The sequence below is a fragment of the Rhagoletis pomonella genome, unplaced genomic scaffold (genome assembly GCF_013731165.1).
Source record: "Rhagoletis pomonella isolate Grant_MI unplaced genomic scaffold, Rhpom_1.0 Rhpom_scaffold_00634, whole genome shotgun sequence".
In the NCBI taxonomy this organism is placed as follows: Eukaryota; Metazoa; Arthropoda; class Insecta; order Diptera; family Tephritidae; genus Rhagoletis; species Rhagoletis pomonella.
In genome coordinates, this window is record NW_023459188.1 from 49,811 (window position 1) to 70,784 (window position 20,974).

The 20,974-nt window shown below is 36.3% G+C and overlaps 2 protein-coding genes across 2 annotated transcripts in view; one reads left to right on the forward strand and one right to left on the reverse strand.

Annotated features, from left to right (window-relative positions):
* The window catches only part of LOC118751293 (glycoprotein-N-acetylgalactosamine 3-beta-galactosyltransferase 1-like), a 19,210-nt gene extending 7,303 nt beyond the window's left edge, over positions 1–11,907 (forward strand). Inside the window, exons 3-4 of the mRNA XM_036486074.1 lie at positions 11,076–11,169; positions 11,884–11,907. Coding sequence (XP_036341967.1) covers positions 11,076–11,169; positions 11,884–11,907 — 118 coding nt within the window. The remainder of the gene's footprint in view (positions 1–11,075; positions 11,170–11,883) is intronic.
* A 3,251-nt stretch (positions 11,908–15,158) lies between these two features.
* On the reverse strand, positions 15,159–15,980 carry LOC118751294. The gene has a single exon (XM_036486075.1). The coding sequence runs from the start codon at positions 15,978–15,980 to the stop codon at positions 15,159–15,161; it is 822 nt and encodes a 273-aa protein (XP_036341968.1).
* Positions 15,981–20,974: the final 4,994 nt, after the last annotated feature.

Below are 20,974 nucleotides of genomic sequence, written 5' to 3' on the forward strand. Positions count from 1 at the left end.
ATAAAATTACTTGAATAAATAAATAACGATTGAGTTAAATTAAATGAAAAAACTTAAGAAAACAAAATTAACAAAAAACAAAATCAAATACGATAAAATAAAATAAAATAAAATAAAATAAAATAAAATAAAATAAAATAAAATAAAATAAAATAAAATAAAATAAAATAAAATAAAATAAAATAAAATAAAATAAAATAAAATGAATTTTAAATATGCTCTGTGAAATGACATTTTAATATACCTTACGTACATATGTACCTTTGTATACAATAAAAGTTTAATAAGAACAATTCTGTGTGCATACATGGAAAAGACGTTTTTGGGTAGGAAATGACGTTTTTTTCAGACCAAGAGGGACGTTTTCTCATGCCGAAAACATGGCAACACTGGTTGTTACATAAACTGTAGTTATCTGTTGAGTAGGTTGGTTTATTATTCAGTTAATAAAATGTTCAAGAATAAATTAGCATTCAAATATTTGAATGAAGTAATTTGTGATCGCTAACTTTTATTTTCGATAACGTTTAGAACAATAATACCTTTACTGGCTTGTTTTTAAAAGCATAACATTTGTTATATCATTTAGGGCCGTTTTCTCAAGTAGGTTTTAAAATTTATCTGCCGTTCAAACACATTAAAAAAAACTTAAAAACTACTATAAAGAACGGCACATAAATTCATAAATTTGTAATTTATTTTCTGCCACTACATAGTTCACGAAATGTCTGAATTTTTATTCACCTTAAATATAAAAGGGCAAACATGTTTTCTTTAATACATCCCTTTCAAGAAAAAACTATATATAATGCTACGGCATGGCGAAATAAACAGGTGAAGTAATAAAACAGCTTTCTCTCTTTATTTTCTTGACATTCGACTATCTTATAGAAATTTTTCATGGCAAATTTCAAAACAAGATAGTGTCAAATCTTTCTTCTCGCTCTTATTACTACACCTGGTTTAATTTCACCAGGGTTATGTACATGAAGAAAAGGATAAAGGTAATGATAACAAGTAAAAAAGTCTAAGTTCGGACGGAGCCGAATATTAGATACCCGGCGCAAATATTAAATATAGTTTTTTTTCACCTTTCCGAAAACTAAAGCTACATGGAGCAGGGGTGGTTTTATCCCTATTTCAAACATTTTCCAAAATTCCATAATAATATTTTTTTTTTTTTCAAGGGAATGTTGTAAGTATCAATTTTGTGTAAATTAGCATCCTTAAATTTCGAAATATTTATCAAAGTTTCAAGCATTTCTGAAATTTACCGTTATATAAAAATTAGTCTAATTTTAGTCCGATTTCAATAATTTTCCGCCTTTTGTCTTGTATGGCAAGCCTAATAATCATTCCGAGTTTGGTATAAATTGCTCGAACGGTTACCGAGGTACACATATGTGGTCGTAAGTGGGCGGCGCCACGCCCATTTTCGAAAATTTTGTTAGAAACGTAAATATTGTGCGCTAAAGAATTATTGTAAATATCAGTTTTGAATAAATTATCTTCGGTATTTACTGATTTATCGAAGATTTCGTATTTCTCCAAATTATCGTTATATGGGATGTGGGCGTGGTTATTGTCCGATTTTAAAAATTTTCAGCCATTTGATATGTTGTACCAAGGCCAACAAGAGTGTGGGGGGAAATTGGTCTAAAAATTATTGTATTGTATTATCTTTTGAGTGAATAGCCTTAGGCACCCTGCTGGAAAAGCTACTAGTTGTGAACTAGAATTCTACCAGTTTGCGTTTCAGCCCAACTAGTTCACGTTCTATCCTTTTCCAATGTTAGCGACTGGTATTTTTAACATTGCGATGTCCTGCGAGATGTCAATTGTCAGGCTATGCATCAGCATCTACTAGTAGAAATACTAGAAGCATCATACCAGTTGATAAGATAGTCTGCCACTTCATCCCCTATGAAAAGCATTAGTATGCCTTTTTGCTCGCGGCGCTCCAACAGTCGCAATGGCCGACAAAGCAAAGCACTCGCGTGGTATGCCTGAGGTACCAGATTCAAGCTCTGGTACAGGGAATTTTTTTATTTTTTTTATTTTTTTTTATATTTTTTTTATTTATATTTTTCATTTAGGGTTTTTTTGGTTATTCTTAGATTTAATAAAAAAAAATATTTTTTTTAAACTATTTTTTTATGGCACATGTATTTCTTCCCATATATTTGTTTCTTTTTTTTTTGTAATGCAACTAGATTTTTAAGTTTGTTATTTATATTTAAATTGAAATAATTATTCCTACTTACATTGATCTAACTTTAAAAATCTTAAATCGGACCTGCGATCCCAGAACCAGAACCAGTAGTGTTCACGTGACGCCACAGCCGACATTTGTAAGAAAAGCAATTAATTGCGTTGTATTTTAGGCTTTGGCAATTCAAAGGCAGATGTCGCTGAACGCTTCAGTTCTTCGAAAATGTAGAACTGGTAGGCACATACTAGTTTATGAACTATTATTTTTATACCTTTCATGACCATGAAATGGTATTATAACTTTGGTCCGATGTTTGTAAGTACCAGAATAAGAAGAGATAGACCCATTAAAGTGTATACTTATATGATCAGATCGTCGAGCTGAGTTGATTTATCCATGTCTGTCTGTCCGTCTGTCCGTCTGTCTGTCTGTTTGTATGCAATCTAGTCTCTCAGTTTTAGAGATATCCGGATCAAATTTGGACCACTTTAACATATAGCTCCCATACAACTGATTGTTCAGATATGAGATTTTTCGTTATAACTTCTCCATTTATACAGCTACGAACATGAAGTTTTGCAGCACTTGCACCCATTATCAACAGAATGCTTACGGAGAAAATTACAAAGATCGGTTCACTACAACCTATAGCTCCCATACAACTGATTGTTCAGATATAAAATTTTTCGTTATAACTCCTCCATTTATATAGCTGGGAACAGGAAATTCCGCACTGTTTTCAATAATTATCAACAGAAAACTTACAGCGAAAATTAAAAAGATCGGATAACTATAACCTATAGCTCCCATACAACTGATTGTTCAGATATGAGATTTTTCGTTATAATTCACCCATTTATGTAGCTAGGCACATGAAATTTTGCACTGTGCTCACTCATTATCAGCAGAAGACTTACAGTGAAAATAACGAAGATCGGGTCACTATAGCCTGCAGCCCCTATACAATTGATTGTTCAGATAAGAGGTCTTTTATCATAACTCCTCCATTTATGCAGCTAGGAACATGAAATTTCACACCATTTTCACTCATTATTAACAGAATACTTACAGTGAAAATAACAAGGATCGGGTGACTACAACATATATATTCCATACATCTGATTGTTCAGATATGGGAATTTACTGTAAAACTCCTTTATTTGAACAGCTAAACCGCTAAATTTCGTAAGATATTTTATAAATAATAATACAAAGTCTACTGAGAAAATCGTCAAAATCTATGCTGTATAAGCTTTATCTCCTATAGCACTGATTGTTCAGATACCAGTTTTTGCGATATATCTCCTTTATGTAGGAAACTAAATCCAATAAATTGTGTTACCGGTTTACATACCGATCACATAGCAGTGAAAATCACTTAGATTGGTGCCATATAAAATATATCTTCCATACCTCTGATTGTTTAGATGCGATTTTTTATATAAGTATGTAACTCCTCTATCGATGTATGCAGATGTATTCAAAATCAGTAACCTGTCAAACTAAAATTTGCAGATGTTCATGAAAGGTATGAAGCCTTCGGCATAGCCGAAGACAGCGCTGCTCTTACTTGTTTCTAACTGGTTTGGGTTTTCACTGCAGGGCAGTTACTGAAATAGCGCAGTTTTCGTATTTATGTAAACTACCGTTATATGTGATGTAGGCGTAGATATTGTCCGATTCTGCCCATTTTCAATACCGTCTGTCCTACGTTGAAAATAAGTACACATACCTAGTTTCGTTAAGATACTTAGATTTTTTCTCGAGTTATCGTGTGCACAAACGGACAGATGAACGGACGGACGGACGGACGGGCAGACATTCACCGCTTAATCGATTTCTATTTTAATTCTGATCATTTATGTATACATTTGTCTATATCTATCTCCATTCGTTTTGCTTGTTACAAGCAACCCTGCAGTGAAACTCCAAACTAGTCAGGAAAAATTTTAGTTTACAACTAGAATTTCCTGACAGGAACCGAACTAGTTCGAAAATTACCAGACTTGTACCAAGTACAAAATGATTAAGCCATGCCCTGTTTTATTTGACTTCGACAGTTTAATACATTAAAGTATGTACACAAAATATTATAACTTTTATTTGGGTATGTTTTGTAAACCATTAAATCGAGTACGTATTCAATTATACCAGACCTGTTAATAATATCCCAACGGTTTTTACCCTCCATTCCCGCCCATCCGCACGAGGGGCGCAGTCCGCATGACGTACGGAACCAATATTTTAAATTTTTGTGCCGAGTCACGATAGGCAGGAGTTTGTTAAGTGTCGAGATCTAAAACTGTTCAGCTACAGAACTAAATTCATCAGCTGATTTTATGTATTTATGTCAATAATTCACTTATTGAGAGAGGAGAGTATCGCTTTCGTAATGCTGAAAAGCGGATCTGATATATCAAACGTGCTGGAATGAGAGTTAAAATCCTGGCATAAGCAACGGAGTGGGTCGTGCAATTCAAAATTGGTTTTACAAGCTTTCAGAAATATGGGACAAAAGTGTCTTGATACGCGTGACGGAACATTAAAGCTTACATCAGCCAGAAGAGACGGACTTGAAATTGAGCCTGTCAGTAATTTAACCATAAAAATTAAACCAAGCATTTCCCTGCGACTGGCAAGTGTAGGAAGGTTAATAAGTTTTAAGCGGCTCGTATAAGGTGGAAGACTATATTGAGAATCCCATCGGAAATTTCTTAAAGCAAAAAGTAGGAATTGTTTTTGAATTGATTCTATCTTGTCTGAGTAAATTTGATACCTTGGATTCCAAACCACCGAGCCGTATTCCAGAATCGGCCTAACTAATGTTGTAAACAGGGTTTTAGTGATATAAGGGTCACTAAATTCTTTTGACCATCGTTTCACAAATGCAAGTACACCTTTAGCCTTGTTGACTGTCACATTAATGTGAAGATTAAAATTAAGCTTAGGATCCATTGTGATACCAAGGTCCACAAAATTGTATACCTGTTCCAGGTTATGGTTACCTATTATATAAGAAACTGGCAGAACAGCTCTTCGCGAGAAGCACATTACTTTACATTTCTTAAGATTTAGAGGCATAAGATTTACTTTACACCAGTAAGCCATGCTGTTTAAGTCTGATTGTAGCAAAGACCTTTCTTCAATTGAAACGTACGATTTATAAAGTTTTACATCATCTGCATACATTAAAATTTTGGAGAATTTTATATCTGTAGAAATATCGCTTATAAAAAGCAAGAACAGAATCGGGCCTAGGTGGCTACCCTGAGGGACTCCTGAAGTAACATCAATGACGTCAGAGATAGTGTTTAATATTCATAATGATTATTGATTAAAGCATGTTTTTTGGATAACCGTTTAATGATTACATACCGATATTACCACCTTTTTAATGATTAATAATTAATTACTTAAAAAAAATGTTAATTAAATCATAAATTTTAATTACATCATTATTTTGTTATTTTTGATAATTTTCAATTCTTTTTGACTTTTTTAATAACACGATTAATATAATTATTTGTTAATTTCTATTATAAATCAACAAGTCGAACAATGGATAAAAATTAAGAATTATTTATTTATGTTGTTCTTATCCAAATCTCAAATTTTAAACATTAATTATTACCTTTACAAATTTTTAAAACGAATATACTAAAATGTGCAAAGTTAATGAATTTAATTTATTTTAATGAACACTTTTATTTCTCTTTTAGTTCACTCAAACTAAACTAAAGTATTCATTTTTTTTAACTAAAATGTTTTCTCTTGCGTATTCAATATTATTAAAAAAGATAAAAATATAGTATTTATTGTACCTGAAACCTTTTACTTTTAATAACATTTAATGAAAAATGTATTTAAATTTATGTTCGAAAGTTTGGAATATTTAAGTATTTATTTTTGCTTTTAATTAATACTCAACAAATTTAACACTAATTATTGGCAAATCTAATGCTGCTAAATAAAAATGTGTAATGTATTAAAGTGCGCTTAATCAAAAGTTTTTTATTGTATATTCATGAATTCATTTCATTTTTTGACTCCCATGGTAGTGGTTTTGGTCCATAATTGGACTAGCATTTTTCTGCCTATTTTGAACTAGTATGAGACTGGTATATTTCTGACCGAAATCTGACAATTGCCATCTCGTAGGACATCCCCATGTTAAAAATACCAGTTGACTGTATGGAAAAAAGATAGTTGGCTGACTAGTTGGGCATGCGGTTCATACTAGTTGTGAGGTAGTTTACATCTAGTACATTTGACTACAGGGAACCCTTATGTGAACAAAGTTATAATACGCTGTGCACAAGTGCGCTCGGGTATAAAAATAAAAATTAAGATACGAACCTCGAGGATTTATTGATGAAATTTAACATTCTCAATAAATTTTTTTTAAATTTATAATTTTTATAAGTTATAAACAAAGGAACTGTTGTGTAAAGTTTTTTATTGCTATTTCTCAGTTAATATTTTATGAAACTTAATGAAATTTTGATCATATGACTAGAATTTAATTACAATTAAGACGAATGTTTAAGCGCTATCACCTCGGCTGTCATGGCAAGCATACAAACATTTTCATACGTTTGGTTTACGAAATAATAATTAAATGCAATTTAGGTTTAAATGCCGTTTAAGTTTATTTTATGCTTATTGAGAATACATACATGCATATAAGGTGGTATTGTTTCATCAGCTGTGAATGATGCGTAATTTTCAAAATTTCGCTAGAGAGTTAGTGAAAAAGTGAAGGTATTTGTATCAGTGATGAAATTGATGGTACAATTGTACTTTTCTGGTACATTTTGGAAGCCAAAAGTACATTGGTACTACATTGACATTTTTGATACATTTTTGTCAAGATACAGTACTGCACTACAATTATGTCGAAATACTACACTCTATTTACTTGGAGTTTTGAATTTTTGTGCGTAAAAATATAGTCATCTTTTTCTATCTTATTTAAGTAAATACGGGGTGCTTATTAAAAACGAAACTCTTAATTAAATAAAAAAAAGTTTCTGTCATAGGTCTATTCATAAAATTTTCCAGTAAGTACTAGCAGCCAGAGAATAAAAGAATAATAGCGAGTAAAATTAAGGGGAAGACTAAAATATCAGAAAAAGTTATTGAACGCAGTAAAACTTACGCCATTCTGACTTTCTGATAGGTAAGTAAGTTTTTTTCTAACAAATATTTTTGATACCACATCCTGAGACATTCAAAAATAAAAGAATCTCCTCCAAGCACCCTTCTCTTTTTCACAAAATTTAAGTAGATATAGCTACAAATGTGTCTTTAAAATTATCCCATTTTCGGTTTAACGATCAACTGACAAATTCGGTCAGAACCTTTCAGCATTATTATCTATTTTGGTATACATATTTCTCAATATTTTGCGTAAATTCCGGCCAACAAATAGTTTCATCCACAATTGAATAATTTTATACAGCAGCCATAGTTGACGCACGAAAATTAGAAAATTAGAGATTAATAGTAAATTAACTAAACTAAACTTTTCTTCTTTTCTTTTGTTTATTCACGAACACATGTTGTGGTCAGCAGACATTTCCTTGTAGGTTTTCGTAGGTAAAATTTTTTCCAGCAGCAGTGTCATTTTGCACTCTTGATTTCATTTATCATCCCTGATTTGTATTAGCTTCCTGAAATTTGGCAATAGTCCACTAAAAGCAAAAACAAAATACATGTAATTGTTATATTTTTCGATTATATGAATTCGCCTCTCGCATTTCGCAGGTTCGTAAAAGCTCAGTTAGTCAACGACGTAGCGTAAACGTAGGTTGACGTACGTAGCAGCATATAAAATTGACTGTTGATAGAGAGAGAGAGAAACAACGGCCACGTCACCGCCATGCGGTGGTGAGTTTTCGTTAACACGCGAATCCCATAAGCTAGATCGTGTCTGCGTCAACCTACGTCTACGCTACGTCGTTGACTGTTTGCGCTTTTAATCTTCTCTCGTAAAATTTAGCAATCAGCAATGGCTGGGCGACTACCACCGAACAGTGGCACAAACAAAGAGCCTTTTCTTTTCACACCGACCTAAAAAAATTTTACCGCCCTGTGGCGTTATGGGTTCAACTTGCCCACAGGGAGAGCTATTAGTTGTGAACTAGAATGCTACCAGTTTGCGTTTCAGCCCAACTAGTTCCCGTTGTATCCTTTTTTATTGTTAGCGAATGCTATTTTAACATGGCGATGTCATCCGCGATGTAAATTTTCCGCTCCTGCATCAGCACCTACCAGCAGATATACTAGTAGCATCATACCAGTTGATGAGATGGTCTGCCAATTCATACCCCGTGAAAGGCATAAGTGTGCCATTTTTCTGGCGGCGTTCCTGAGATCCAAATCTCTGACGCATGATTTTTTTATTTTATTTTTTATTATTTTTTATTTATGTCCTTTGTTGCAATCTTTAAATTGTGTTGTTATAAATAAAAGGAAAAAAATTTATTTAATTTCATTTGGAATGCCGGTACTGTTTTGCTTTTACTTTGTGTTATGCTGTTAGTTTACATTGTTACACGCTTATTCCAGTTTTTCGGTTAAAGCCCAAAACGGCATTAAAGAAACTTAATATAGTATGTATATGCTCTAACGAGGGGACTACAAGCTCTTGCAAATATCAATATAGTAAAACATAGCGGCTTTAAATCTACATGAAGAACTTTACTAACTAGTTTTTGAATAGGAAATTATTTTTAAAACATTTATTTCAAAAAAACCGAAGAAACGAGCAATTATTTGCACAACTAAGTCCTAAGTTCATGATACAATAATTTTAGGTAGACGCATTTTGTTTCATAAAAAAAAATTGTCGAATTTATTTTGCATGGAAAAAAATTTGTAATGCAGTCTGAAAAAAAATTATTAAAAATCAACGCGATTTTTTAGCAACTTAAGACTTAAACAGCATACTCGCAAAAATTCTAAAAAATCTTAATAAAAAGTTGAAAATCTAGCTGAAACTTTGCAGGTTTTTCATAATTTTTGCACAAAGTTTGAATTCTGGATTTATATGGTGTTTGTTATATAATGAGCTAGACTTTTGTGGAAAAATAATAAACATTGAATAAACGAAAGCAAAATAGCCAAAATTTATCAAAATGTTGCTGGCTTAATTAGCTGATCAAAAGTGTATATTCATGTGATTAGCAGTGGCAAGAATGTATGTATGTATTAAATACGTATACATATGTATATTAAAAATGAAGTGATCAGTTATGAAATATATAAATCTTTACACGTTCTGTTAAAAAATATCTAAAATAACAAGCGAAAATCCCCAAGTTCTATATCATAGCAGTGGCCACATTGCGTGTTTGGCACAGACACGGTTTATGTCAAAAATTTTGAAGTGAAACTACATTCTAACAAGTAAGAAAGTCTAAGTTCGGGCGGAACCGAACATTAAATACCCGGCGCAAGTATTAAATATATGTTTTCCACCTTTCCGAAAGCTACCGCTACATGATAAGCCGGGGTGTATACATTTTAAGTAAATTAGCGTCCTTAAATTTCGAAATATTGAAATTTCAAGCATATCTGAAATTTACCGTTATATGAAAAGCGGCCTCAATTTTAGTCCGATTTCAACAATTTTCAACGGTTTGCTTTTATGTGGCAAGCACAATAACCATACCGAGCTTGGTACAAATTGCTAGAACGGTTAGCGAGATACATATATGTGATCACAAGTGGGCGGTGCTACGACCATTTTCCAAAATTTTGTCATAAACATATTTCTTGGTAAAGAATTGTTGCAACCATCAATTTTGAATAAATTAGCTTCAATATTTACTGATTTATCGAAGATTTTGTATTTCTCGAAATTACCGTTATATGGGATGTGGGCGTGGTTATTATCCGATTTTAGAAATTTTCGGCCATTTGGTATGCTGTACCAGGACCAACAACTGTGCCAAGTTTGGAAGAAATCGGTGTAGCGGTTACCAAGATATACACATTTAACCATAAGTGGGCGTGGCTACGCCCATTTGCCAAAATTTTGTAATATTCTTATTTTTCGTCTACAACTCATTGCAAATATAAATTTTGAGTGAATTATCTTCAGTAGTTACTAAAATATCGCAGTTTTCGTTTTTCTGAAAATTACCGTTATATGGGAGGTAGGCGTGGTTATTGTCCGATTTTTAAAATTTTCAGCCATTTAGTATGCTGTACTAAGGCCAACAACTGTGCCAAGTTTGGAAGAAATTGGTATAGCGGTTACCAAGATATACACATGTAACCATAAGTGGGCGTGGCTACGCCCATTTTCCAAAAATTTATAAAATTAATTTTTTCCGTCTGAAACTCATTGTAAGTATCAATTTTGAGTGAATTATCTTCAGTAGTTACTAAAATATCGCAGTTTTCGTATTTCTTAAAATTACCGTTATATGGGAGGTAGGCGTGGTTATTGTCCGATTTCGCCCATTTTCAATACCATCCGTCCTACGCCCAGAAGAAGTTCACGTACCAAGTTTCGTTAAGATATCTCAATTTTTACTAGAGTTATCGTGTGCACAGACGGACGGACGGACGGACGGACAGACAGTCACCGCTTAATCGATTTCTCTTTTCATTCTGATCATTTATGTATACATTTGTCTATATCTATCTCGATTCGTTTTGCCTGTTACAAACAACCGTTATGTGAACAAAGTTATAATGCCCTTGTGCACAAGTGCGCTCGGGTATAGAAATTATTGTATCATGCTTAAGTTCAAAGCAAAGGTAATGAATAAATAAATAAAATATTTTGAAGTTTGTCAAAGTGCTCCTATAAAAATAAATTAATATTCCCCATTTTTGTATCCTATAACAGCTACGTGATCATGGAAAATCTTCGTTATTCGCTATATACTTATCAACCTGAAATGAGCGTATTTTTCGGATATGAATTGATGCAGCAAAATGTGGTAAGTTCAATTTTAAAAATTTTTTTCATTCGGCTATTCCAAATCAAACGTAGAAAGATTCTGCGCGATGGCATTCGATTTGGCTAAAATTTTGCATATGGGTCATTCCATACAATATTTACACCTCAATATTTTTTTGGGGGTGAAATATATTTCTTTACATCCTTTATCGAAAATCTCGAAATGAAAGTGCATGGCCTTCGCATGTACAAAAACTTAAATTTTTTGAGTTGGGTTGCCACCTATTTAAAATTACTATCTTCTATACATAGTATAAAGGAAAGGCGAGATATTTTGACCACGCTACTGAATGGATTTAGACAAGATTTTTTAAGCATATAATAATCGTCGGCCGCTGTGGTGTAGTGGTAAGCAGTGTGCGCTTCCGCTCCGCAACGCCTGGGTTCAAACCCTGGTCAAAGCAATTTCGCAAAAAATATAGAAAAAATGGTTTTTTCTTAAGAGCGGTCGTCCGTCGGCAGGCAATGGCAAACCTCCGAGTGTATTTCTGCCATGAAAAACAGCTTCTCATAAAAATATAATCGCTGTTCGGAGTCGGCGTAAAACTGTAGGTCCCTCCGCTTTGTGTGACAACAAAAAGGCGCACGCCACAAATTGGAGGAGAAGCTCGGCCTAACACTAACATATGTGTAAGCGCCAATCTGTTATTATTATATCAATAAACGAAGTACATGATGATATATGATTTTATAGCGCGTGGGCTCACACTTTTATTAATATTTACTAGAGAAAACGAATATTATGATCGCAGATACTTAAAAACTAAAACTCCTTTTTTATCTTCACGTGACGACGTTTTTTCAGAAAACTTTTCTTGACAAAGAAGAAGCAGGAACGGAAATCGAATGTCACATTGCCTTGACAGATGTTGCTGATTTTTTGACATGTAGCGACGCAGCGTTGCCACATCACTCCCCCTCGTACCTTGAAGGGAGCCTAACCTTGCGACCGGAGCGTGTTGTTAATGGTGGTTTTGTTGAGGACCGGTCTGGTTGAGTTGCGTTTTCTTCAACCGTGTATGCTGCTTTCAGTCTATCGATGCTGATGTTGGTTGCTTTCCCGTTTATTTCAAGTTTGTACCATTTGTCGTTGCGCTGCAGGACTTGGTATGGCCCTTCGTATGGCGGCTGCAATGGCCGGCGAACGGCGTCTGTTCTCACGAATACGGCGGGGGCTGTTGATAACCTTTTTTCGATGAAACACGCCGGCCTGGCGTGGTTTGAGGTGATTGTGGGTTTTAACCCCTGCATTCGGGTTCGCAGGCTGCTCACGAATTCATTTTCGTTTGCGATGCCGTTGTGAGAAGGATCGACGAATTCTCCCGGGAGTCTGATACCGCAGCCATACGTCATTTCTGCTGGAGTCGATCCGATATCTTCTTTGTAACAAGATCGGTATCCCATTAGAATAAGTGGTAATACGTCGACCCACTGCTCGGTTTGGAAACATTTCACCGCGGTTTTCAGTGTTCGGTGGAAACGTTCGACGAGTCCATTTGAAGCTGGGTGATAGGCTGTAGTTTTGAGGTGCTGGATGCCGAGAAGTTTGTTCAGGTCCCGGAAAAGCGACGACTCGAATTGGCGTCCCTGGTCGGTCGTTACTTTCATTGGGACCCCGAATCTCGCTATCCAGTTAGAATAAAATGTGAAAGCGACCTCTTCGGCTGTGATTGTTGCGATAGGATATGCTTCGACCCACCTCGTAAATCTATCTATGCAGGTGAGGCAGTAACGAAATCCTCGATTTGGCGGTAAGGGACCAATGATGTCCATGTTGACGTGGTCAAACCTCCGTTCTGTCAAAGCGTAAGCTGCGATCGGCGATTTGTTGTGCCGTTGAGTTTTCGCCTTTTGGCAGCGTAAACAGCTTCTGGTCCAATCGCGGCAGTTCCGGTTCATGTTGGGCCACACGAACTTCTCTGAAACAAGTTTAGATGTCTTGGCAGCTCCGGCGTGGCATATGTTGTAGATCGATTCAAAGGCCGTTCTACGAAACGGTTCTGTTATAAAAGGGCGTGCTTTACCTGTGCTGATATCGCAGAACAGTTCTGCTGAAGCGCCGGGGATTTTCAATTTGACTAATTGCAGACCTGAGTCTCCGTTGCAAAACGTTTGGAGTTCGTTGTTGTTTAGCTGGTGTTTGGCCAGTTCGTCATAATCGATGGTTTGGTTGACGTGAATGGCTTCAACTCTAGAGAGTGCGTCGGCAGTAACATTTTCCTTTCCGGGTACGTAGCGTATATCTGTTGTGAATTGACTCACGAAATCGAGATGTCTGATTTGCCTGGGCGACGCTTTTTCTAAGTTTTGTTGGAAAGCAAACTGAAGTGGCTTGTGGTCAGTTAGAATGAAAAATTGTTGTCCTTCCAGCATGTGACGGAAATACTTTACGCTTTTATATGCGGCAAGCAGTTCACGATCGTATGTACTGTAGCGTTGTTGAGCCGGGCTGAGCTTCTCTGAATAAAAGCTAAGAGGCTGCCATAAATCGCCGTCGCGTTGTTGTAACACGGCGCCGATTGCAGTACCAGATGCGTCGACTGCCAACGCAAGTTGAGCGTTGGGGTTTGCAAAGGCGAGAAGCGTAGCTCCGCACAGTTCGTCTTTACAACGTTGAAATGCGTCCTTTGCTGTTTGACTCCAGTCTATTATTGAAGTGTCATTTTTTTATTGCTTTTGATGAGCGCGGTTAGAACGCTTTGATATGCGGCTGCTTTGGGTAGAAATCTTCGAAAAAAATTGATCATCCCCAAAAAGCGCCGCAAGTCGCAAGATCGTTTCGGCAGGTCAAACTCCTGAATAGCTCGCACTCGTTCTTCTGGTGGTTTCACTCCATCCTTCGATACCCTGTAGCCCAAAAAGGTCACTTCTGCTTTTCCGAGATCACATTTCGACGGGTTGATGACAATGCCGTGTTTGCGTAGCTTTTTGAATACGGCCCGCAAATGTTCTTCGTGTTCTTTTTCCGTTTTTGAACCTACCAAGATGTCGTCCAGGTAAGGCCAAGCGAAGCTGAACTCGAGCAAGATCTGGTCCATAAACCTTTGAAAAGTTTGGCCGGCATTTCGTAAACCAAAACACATATACACGAATTCATACATACCGAATGGGGTGGTTATGGCTGTCTTCGGTATGTCGCTTGGCTCCACTGGTATCTGGTGATAAGCCCGCCGTAAGTCTATTGTCGAGAAAATTTTGCATCCGTGAAGCGCGTGTGTAAAGTCGTGTATATGTGGTAGCGGATACCTGTCGGGCTCTGTGACGTCGTTTAGTCGTCGGAAATCTCCACACGGTCTCCATTCGCCGTTCTTCTTTTTCACCATGTGGAGGGGGCTGGCCCATGGGCTTCGTGAGGGTCGGCAGATGCCCGCCTCCAATAGTGATTCGATTTCGGCTTTTGCAGACGGGGCTTTGAATAAACGGGTGGCCCTTTTGTCACTATGCAATGTGTAACATTGTGTGTGGTGTCCTTCGGTACTATTTTTGATGCGCCCATAATGTCTTTGAATTCGTTAAGTATTTCTTGGAAGGGCATGTCGTTGTTGACGGTGGAAATGTTTAAAATGTCGTTTGAAACGTTGACGATTGCGCAGCACTTCGCGATATTTGTAATGTCGTCGAATAGTAAACGATGCCGAAGATTTACCGAAATGTTGTATTGAGCGAGGAGGTCCGCGCCGATTATGGGTTGTGCCACGTCGGCGATAATAAAATTCCATCTCAGCGGACGTCGAAGGCCGATGTTGAGCGTAAGAAGTTTCTCTCCGTAGGCTTTGATTTTCGTTTTGTTGGCCGCATACAGATAGAAATTGGTTTCGCCCTTTTGTCGTTGGGTTGGTGTAGCGGGGATTATGCTGACTTCAGCGCCAGTGTCGATTAGGAAATGGAGTTTGGAAACTGTGTCTCTAATTAGTAAGCGGCGGCTTGGTGAATTGAGCCTGTCGCATGCCGCTACGAGCGACGGGCGTTTTAGTTTAAAGCCTTTGCGCAGGGCGGGCGACATTTTGTTGCCGCGTCGCCGAATTTGAGGTGGTACCAACAGGTCTCTGATGGTGTTTGCGATCTATTTCGTGCTGGGCTTTTGCTGCGATGACGAACTTGCGTAGAAACCTTTGACCTTAGCGCTGCCACTTCTTGCGTTAGCTTTTCGATTTGCTGCGCCAGTGTTGAGTTACGCGCCGTATCTTCGCGAGTCGAGATGGCGTGTAGCTGTGGTCCTTCTCTAACCTCTAAGACTTTATCGGCTAGGAGCGCCACTTTCTCCAAAGGTTCTGTGCTGATTAAAATTATGGTCCGAACGTCAGTTGGGAGGCGACTGATCCAGATTGATCGTAGCATAGCGTCGTTCATCGCGTTACCTGCCAGAATTTGCATCTCCCTGAGGAGTTGTGACGGACGCATGTCGCCGAGCTCCAGCTCTTGTAGCAATTTTTTTATTCGTCGTTGTTCGGACTCTCCGAATCGCTCTAAAATGCGTGTTTTCAACGTCTCATACATGTCGGTAGTTGGGGGGTTTAAGATGATATCGCTGATTTGCGCCAGCACGTTGCTCTCGATGGCGGCAATCACGGTGTGGTATTTCGTTGCATCGTGTCTGATGCGTGCGGCTATGAAGCGAGACTCGACTTGAGCTAACCACAAGTTTGGATTTGCGTGCCAGAATGGGGGTAGCTTTACGGAGATGTTGGCAATTTTCTCGTTTGCACCTAATTCGCGGCTGAGTGCGGTTGGAGGTGTGACTGCCATTTGCGGATGTTCTTCTGCCTTGCTATCCTCGTTGTGCGACTCCATCTGCTGCAGTTTTTGGTTCTTTGTCGGGGTCACCAATTATATAGCGCGTGGGCTCACACTTTTATTAATATTTACTAGAGAAAACGAATATTATGATCGCAGATACTTAAAAACTAAAACTCCTTTTTTATCTTCACGTGACGACGTTTTTTCAGAAAACTTTTCTTGACAAAGAAGAAGCAGGAACGGAAATCGAATGTCACATTGCCTTGACAGATGTTGCTGATTTTTTGACATGTAGCGACGCAGCGTTGCCACAATTTCTTTCTCCAAATACGTAAATGGACATACATATATATGCATACATTCAGCGCGTGGCCGGCTAGTTTATGTATAAACTTATAGCCTTATTCACTAAAGATAAAATGCATTTAAAGAGCTCTATGAAATGACACTTTCATACAAATCTATTTATCTATACATCTTATAAAATAAAGTCCCAGAATATGTATGTAATGTAATAACTTCGCACAGACTGCTCCGATTTGGAAATGGTTTTTGCATTTTAAAGCTTAGCTATCTGCAAAGGATAATTTCAACATTATTTGAAGGAATCTGTAAAAACGGCTTGTCAGTATGCCAAGATGTGGTAAGAAATCATGAAATCGGTTTTAAAACTGCTATAAATCAAAAACGAATAAATCGATTGAAATATTTCTTCTTTGCAGTTAAACTTTGAAATGATTACTTACGTTCTGCATTAAATCGATCTTCCTTTTATTTGTCCTCAATTCGAAAAACTATTTGCGAAGTGCAGCATATTTAAATAGAAACACGTTTAAAGAAAGCAATCTCCCTCATTACTCCTGAATTACTTGTCAACTAGTTTCAAGTGAGCTTTTTGTAGCTAACTACAAGTTATATATTTTATAGAAATCCCACAAAAAAGTGGATTATTTTTTATCAATTGATATTTTTTTCCTGCAGGTTTTTTTTTATTGTTAGTGTATGTATATGTTCGCTGTTCGCTAACTCCAGTAAACACGAACAATCAAGCAAAGCTAAAATCAAAAAAGTTTTTTTTATTGTTGGTGTATGTATATGTTCGCTGTTTGTAACTCCAGTAAACACGAACAATCAAGCAAAGCTACAATCAAAAAAGTATGCTCTCTGATTTTTTTGCTGACTTATTGTTTTGTTGCACACAATTTTTTGTTATTCCCGCTACCACCAACAAGCAATTTCACCACATCAATAATAATAATAGTTGCGTTCATTATCTCCCAGAAATAGTCAGAAAAAGTCCGAAGTAGTCAGATTTACTCCAAAAAGCGTTCCTTAACTCGAAAATGACAGCAAAAATGAGAGAGCAACACTCAATGAGAGTGACTCACTTCAGTACACAGTAGTAAGATTTAGTCAGAAGAATTTTTGCTGGCAAAATCTTGAAAAGTTTCAAACTCAACTGAATTTAAATTAACTGAAATTAAAGAATACGCAAAAAGTGAGAATAATCTAAAAAGTAAAAAAAGTGAATTGAAATCGGAAGGAGGCAAAAAATAATTGATATAGTAAGTGTTTATTGTGCTTGTGCTTATGTTAATGTGTTATGTACATACATTTCCATTCTTATTTGACGTTAGTTTTGTGGTTGACATTCTTTGGACTAAAAATTTTGTTTTTTGCGTTCCTTTATGTTTCCTGTTATTCTCTTTTAGTGAGCGCATTTTGCTTACACTCTGGCATTTTGACACTTTTCAGATTTTAGTCCACAAAAATAAGGAATGAACCTAATAAACAATGATTATCTCGCTAACGGCAGTTCCGATTTTCATGAAATTTTGTTTCAGCCTTCAGCACCCACCATGTCAAGGGCCCAAGAATTTACTTTTTCACAACACAAAATTTGGCATTTTTGAAATTATGCACTAAAAATGTACACAGAGCTATTATTTACCTTTCAGAAAAAGCTGAAGAAATTTTTGTTATAATTTGTTGAAAAAACCTAAGGTAAAGTTCCCCTTGCCCATATGATTAGCATGTGCTAAGAAATAGTTCTTCGCATTTTCTGACGAACGTGTAATTTTGAGTTGTGTCACCTTTTGGAGATCGTGTGCTATATGTAGGATAGATGGACCAGGGATCGATTTATAAGAAAATATCTTATTTATGGTCCGATTTGCTTGAAATTCGGTACACGTATTATAGATATACATAAAATAGAATCTGATGATTTTTTTTACTGTTCGAAAGGTGTTTCAAGACCCGGCCAAGTTTGCGGGCATCGGCTATTTATCTATACTTATTAGTGAAGAGAAGTCCCTTCATTTTATATGTAAGAGCTGATCTCGCGAACGGCTGTACCGTTTTTTTTTTGCAATTTTGGACACCTACTACACACACTCTATAAGTCACTCATCATGCCTGCGCTGGTGTATATCGCGCATGTGAAGAATCGGCTCTTGGAGTTTTCGAGAGAAAGATTCTGTGAAAGATTTGCGGATCTTTACGCATTGGCGATTGGCGATTCATTTTTTTTAGGAAATGAAGCCCGCGGGCGTTATTGCCATAACGAAAGAGGAATAATGCCCCCCGGCAAAAGGCAATAAAGCCCGCGGGCTTAATTTATTTTTCGAAAAGGCAATAACGCCCGCGGTCTTTGTTTCTTTTTTTTTTAGGAAATAAAGCCCATGGGCGATATTGTAAAATATTTTAGGGTTTTTAGGCATTCGGTCTAAAAGTTGAGATCGGAAGTTACCAAATTACCAAAGAGAATAAAACTTACCAATTACCAAAAATTGAAAATTACCGGCACGCATCTGTTTTCAAGAGCGAATATTTTAAATCTGGTACTTGTTGCCGCAATTCAAGCAATGGCAAAACTTTACCTATGTTGATTTTCAGTGCCTTATCTTTTTTAATTCCAAAAACTCCAACTCTTCTTCGCTTTTATTAAAAAGGGGTATTTCGGATATTGTAAATTCATCTTCAATTACATGTTACATAACAAAGGGTTTATGAAGTATGCAAACGTAGATTTAAATAATTTCAAATCGGCAAATCTTTTTTTAAAAGCAGATTAATCATGTGCAATATTTTTTTCTAGCCGTGGAAAATGATGGAATATTCTTTTTTTGAGATAATGAATAAAAGGAAGTAGTATAGCTTCAAAACTTAAAATAATTTGCTACAAATCAAAAACATTTTTATTCTCTCCTTGTAGAGACAAATTCAAGCTTTGCAAATAATCCATCGTATCGGTAAAGAACATTAAGTTAGAAAGCCAATTTGCATTCTCCACTCGCGGGTAATATTCCGATCTCAATTTGCATATGTGTATATACAAAGAATAAAATAACAAGTAAGAAAGTCAAAGTTCGGGCGGAGCCGAACATTAAATACCCGGCGCAGGTACCGCTACATAGTAAGCCGGTGTGTATCAATTTTGAGTAAATTAGAGTCCTTAAATTTCGAAATATTGAAGTTTCAAGCATTTGTGAAATTTGCCGTTATATGAAAAGCGGTCGTAATTTGAATCTGATTCCAATAATTTTCGAAGTTTTGCTTCTATGTGGCAAGCACAATAATCATACCGAGTTTGGTACACATTGGTAGAACGATTACCGAGATACATATATGTAATCATAAGTGGGCGGTGCCACGCCCATTTTCCAAAATTTTATCGTAAACGTATTTCTTGGTAAAGAATTGTTGCAAGCATCAATTTTGAGTAAATTAGCTCTAATATTTATTGATTTATCGAAGATTCCGTATTTCTCCAAATTACCGTTATATGGGAGGTAGGCGTGGTTATTGTCCGATTTTTCAAAATTTTCGGCCATTTGGTATGCTGTAGCAAGACTAACAACTGTGCCAAGTTTGGAAGAAATCTGTGTAGCGGTTACCAAGATATACACATGTATCCATAAGTGGGCGTGGCTACGCCCATTTTCCAAAAATGTATAAAAGTTATTGTAAATATCAATTTTTAGTGAATAATCTTCAGTAGTTACTAAAATGTCGCAGTTTCCGTATTTCGGAAAATTACCGTTATATGGGAGGTAGGCGTGATTATTCTCCGATTTTTCCCATTTTCAATACCATCCGTCCTACGCCTGAAGGAAGTGCACATACCAAGTTTCGTTAAGATATATAAATTGTTACTCGAGTTATCGTGTGCACAGACGGACGGACAGACAGTCACCGCTTAATCGATTTCTCTTTTCGTTCTGATTGTACACATTTGTCTATATCTATCTCGATTCGTTTTTCCTGTTACAAACAACCGTTATGTGAACAAAGTTATAATACCCTTGTGCACAAGTGCGCTCGGGTATAAAAAAACATCACAATGGAATAAAATGTCCAGCAAAGAAATATGTATTTTAACAAGTAAGAAAGTCTAAGTTCGGGCGGAGCCGAACATTAAATACCCGGCGCAAATATTAAATATATGATTTTCACCTTTCCGAAAGCTACCGCTACATGGTAAGCCGGGGTGTATCAATTTTGAGTAAATTAGCGTCCTTAAATTTCAAAATTTTGACGTTTCAAGCATTTATAAAATTTACCGTTATATGAAAAGCCATAATTTTAGTCCGATTTCAATAATTTTCATCTTTTGCTTTTATGTGGCAAGCACAATAAAAATACCGAGTTTGGTACAAATTGGTAGAACGGTTACCGAGATACATATATGTGATCATAAGTGGGCGGTGCCACGCCCATTTTTCAAAATTTAATTATAGACGTATTTCCTGGTAAGGAATTGTTGCAAGCATCAATTTTGAAGAAATTGGCTTTAATATTTACTGATTTATCGAAGATTTCGTATTTCTCCAAATTACCGTTATATGAGATGTGGGCGTGGTTATTATCCGATTTTAAAAATTTTCTGCCATTTGGTATCCTGTACCAAGGCCAATAACTGTGCCAGGTTTGGAAGAACTCGGTGCAGCGGTTGCCCAGATATACACATATAACCATAAGTGGGCGTGGCTACGCCCATTTTTCAAAAATTTATAACATTCTTATTTTTCGTCTAAAAGTTATTG